Below are 3,351 nucleotides of genomic sequence, written 5' to 3' on the forward strand. Positions count from 1 at the left end.
TGTTCTGCAACCGGCAGCGCCGCGTGGCCAGGACCAGCGCCGGGCTCAGCACAGGCAGAAAGCAGGGGACAACAGGCTCGAGGCCTCTTAAAATAATCATCGATCTGAGCATCCTAAAGCCTCCCCGCCACAAAAACCTGCAGGACTGCAGCAGCGCTGCGCAAAGCATTAGAGAGAAATTGCAAAGTTTAAACAACAGAACCCAAACCGTGGACAAAGATTCGGTTTGCACATCTTTTTTGCCACATAGACGGGATCCCAGCCTGGCCCAGGGGCACTTACCACAAGCCAAGAGCACGGCAAAGAGGAGATTCTTCATCCTTGGGCTGGTCCTGAGGGAGGAAGCCACAACGGCCGGTGATGAGGAGCAACTCAGGGGGTAGGAGAGATGCTGACCCCCCGACACCCGTGCCAGGGGCACCCAGGCAGTCCTGGTGGTGTCACCGCTAAGGTATTGCTGTACTTGGGCGCACGCACCTGACTCCTGACGGGGCTTTTTGGCTCGGGGTTTGGGCCACGGTGCTCGTCAGGGATGCGCACGGGGACAGGGTGTTTGTCCTGCCGGGGGCTGATGGAGAAGGTCCCTGCCTGCAGCTCCCACCGCCACTCCCCGAGCCGCCTGATGAAATTGCAGGGCAATAAAATCTCCCCCTCTCCTCACCCCGCCCGGACCTCGCAGCTCCAAGGCCGCCGCTTTAGCGGCTTCGCTTTATACGGACGGCAAGGTCCACCCCCTTCTCTGTCTGCGCTGGTGGCGCCGCTTGTTGCGGAGCAGGTCCCACCGAGAGGCCGCTCCGTGCCGGAGAAGGTTCCCATCCTTCCCTCCTTCCCTCTCACACAAAGCACGAGTGCCCCTGCAGCAGGGGAATCCCTCCATCACCTCACTCCTGCGTGTTGCCAGGGCACGGAGCCGGCTCCGTCTCAGGCTGACACAGCTTCTGGGCGAGGCCAGCCAAGGCCTCAGTCATGGTTTTAAAATCTTCCAGGATTTGGTGGCTGGAGAGGCAGGAGAGAAGCGATTTGTGCCCAGGAGGAGCAGAGCTGGCACCACAGAGGGGTTCCAGCTGCAGAAGCAGCACTTGGACCTTGGCGTCGTCTCAAGTGGGTGCTTGGTTTTGCCAGTTCATGGCCTCCAGCTTTAGAGGTGGCTTCTCTTGGGTCTTAGAGATGCTTCCTCTTGGGTCTCAGAGATGCTTTCTCTTGGGTCTTAGAGACGTTTTCTCTTGGGTCTTAGAGACGTTTTCTCTTGGGTCTTAGAGGTGCTTTCTCTTGGGTCTCAGAGACGCTTTCTCTTGGGTCTCAGAGACACTTTCTCTTGGGTCTTAGAGACGTTTTCTCTTGGGTCTTAGAGGTGCTTTCTCTTGGGTCTCAGAGACGCTTTCTCTTGGGTCTCAGAGACACTTTCTCTTGGGTCTCAGAGATGCTTTCTCTTGGGTCTCAGAGACACTTTCTCTTGGGTCTTTCCCTTGCAGTTGCCCTCCCCAAATTCCACGCCTGCCTCCACGCTGAGGGCAAAGGGAGGCGCAGGGGAGGAGAGCGAATGCCGCAGCCTCATTTCATGGGTCTGTAGTTTCCCCGTCCTGCCCTCAGGGAGACTCTGGGAGTGGATGAGCAAGGGGTCTGCAAAATTAAATCATCAGCGGGGAAGGCTGGAAAGCCGCCATGGAAACCTGACTTGGAATGCTTTGTGAATAGGGTTTATTTAATCATGTAACTGAGACACGATATGAAGATACAAGGGAGGCAGAAAGCCGGCGGAGATAAGAAACAAAAGCTGCTATCTTCCCTGCAAAACCGAGACCAAACACACACGCAAACGCGTGATATCAGGGATTAACCACGCTTCTAGGGAAGGGAATTTGGCTGGAGGCAGGGCATTACAGGAAAATGGCTCAGGGGGCTGCATTCAAGAAGAAAACCTCGTGTTAAATTTCTTGAGAGCCGACAAAGCTGCTGGCTAGGAGGGATGTCCCCTCCTGGCTGTCCCCTGAGGCTGGAAGATATGGCCACCATTTGGGTTTTTCTTCCCTCTAACCTTTTATTTCTTGCTGCCACATGGAATCAAAGCCATCCAAGCCTGATAAGGAAAGGACAGGGAGCAGCAGCTCGCCTGCCTCCCCGCTCTAGTGTGAGAAACCACCTCGAAATGGCCCGATAGAAACCAATGGGCACCCCAGACCCCTGCTTTCCCCTCCCTGGCTTTCAAAACCTTGATGATTAAACGTTCCCTTCACACCTCATCCACAAAACATTTCCGCTACAGCAGATTTTTCCCCATCGTGGTGGTTGTTACCCACACTGCTCGTGCTCCTGTGCTTTGGCATCGCCCTTTGGGGCAGTTTGCTGCTGTGAATGGGGAAAGCCGCTCCCAATCTCCTGGGATTTTGCTGTGGGGTTTGGCTAAACCTGGGTGAAAGGCGCCAGTCGAGGGCCTAAAGAGAGCCCAGAAGGCTGAGGTCACACAGATTGAGGATCTGCGGGTGGCTTTAACCAAATCCACTTATGCCCTCCTTCTCCGAGGAGGATCTCAGGAGAGCGAGGACGCCAAACTGGACCCAAGTCCATGGAGCCACAGACCCAAGGGCTTCAAAACCCGCTGCGGAAATAATGATCCCGTGGGGAAAACGACATTTTTCAGCCTTCCTACGGAGCTAACGAAGACGGTTTGTCGGTTTGTGCAGGGCCTTATCGAAACCAGAATCCGCCCTGCGCTTTGATCTGCAGAGCGCGTGTCCTCGGCGCGGTATCGCCGAACGCCCCGCGGGTGGGACGAGCCGATGGGCAGTGATTTTTCGCCTTTTTTAGCGCACGGGGTGCACCTCAATCTTCCCCCACCCATGCGGGGTCGATAAGTTATCTGGAGTTATTTATTGCTCGCTTCTTGCTGCCTTCGGTGGGCATTTGGGGGTGGCAGAAGCATCTGGTTAACTAGCGCAGGTTTAAAAAAGGGATTAACGGGGAGGGATGGAAATGTCAGCACTGTCGATGTTTATAGCCCAGGGAGGGGAGGACTCCCCCTCCCCGTCAGCGCACACCCACGGGCTGTCCCGGCACAAAGCAAGCTCGGAACCTGCCCCGGAGGAGTTGTTGTGGGTCCGTGGATGATGTTGTGTCTTGTTTCTGGGTTATTTTTTCAGGTGGTCTCAGCTGTTTGCCCACATTTATTCAGTGATGGGTGAGGCTGTGTGTGAAACCCACCGGGGCGAAAACTTGCTCCTGTCGGTCGCGTTCTGCTGCCTTGGCTCAGGAGAAGGTGCAGCACGGCGGTTTTAAACCTTCAGGGCTAAAAAATAAAATAAAATCCAGTACTGAAGCGGGGGTGACGGTTTTGCTCTGGGCGGGCCGAGGGAA

General features: G+C 55.5%; 1 protein-coding gene across 1 annotated transcript in view; it reads right to left on the reverse strand.

Moving 5' to 3' along the window:
* Positions 1 to 319, reverse strand: part of LOC104275497 (acidic phospholipase A2 PLA-2-like) — a 1,344-nt gene extending 1,025 nt beyond the window's left edge. Inside the window, exon 1 of the mRNA XM_009871469.1 lies at positions 283 to 319. Coding sequence (XP_009869771.1) covers positions 283 to 319 — 37 coding nt within the window. The remainder of the gene's footprint in view (positions 1 to 282) is intronic.
* Positions 320 to 3,351: the final 3,032 nt, after the last annotated feature.

Source organism: Apaloderma vittatum, unplaced genomic scaffold (genome assembly GCF_000703405.1).
Source record: "Apaloderma vittatum isolate BGI_N311 unplaced genomic scaffold, ASM70340v1 scaffold25246, whole genome shotgun sequence".
In the NCBI taxonomy this organism is placed as follows: domain Eukaryota; kingdom Metazoa; phylum Chordata; class Aves; order Trogoniformes; family Trogonidae; genus Apaloderma; species Apaloderma vittatum.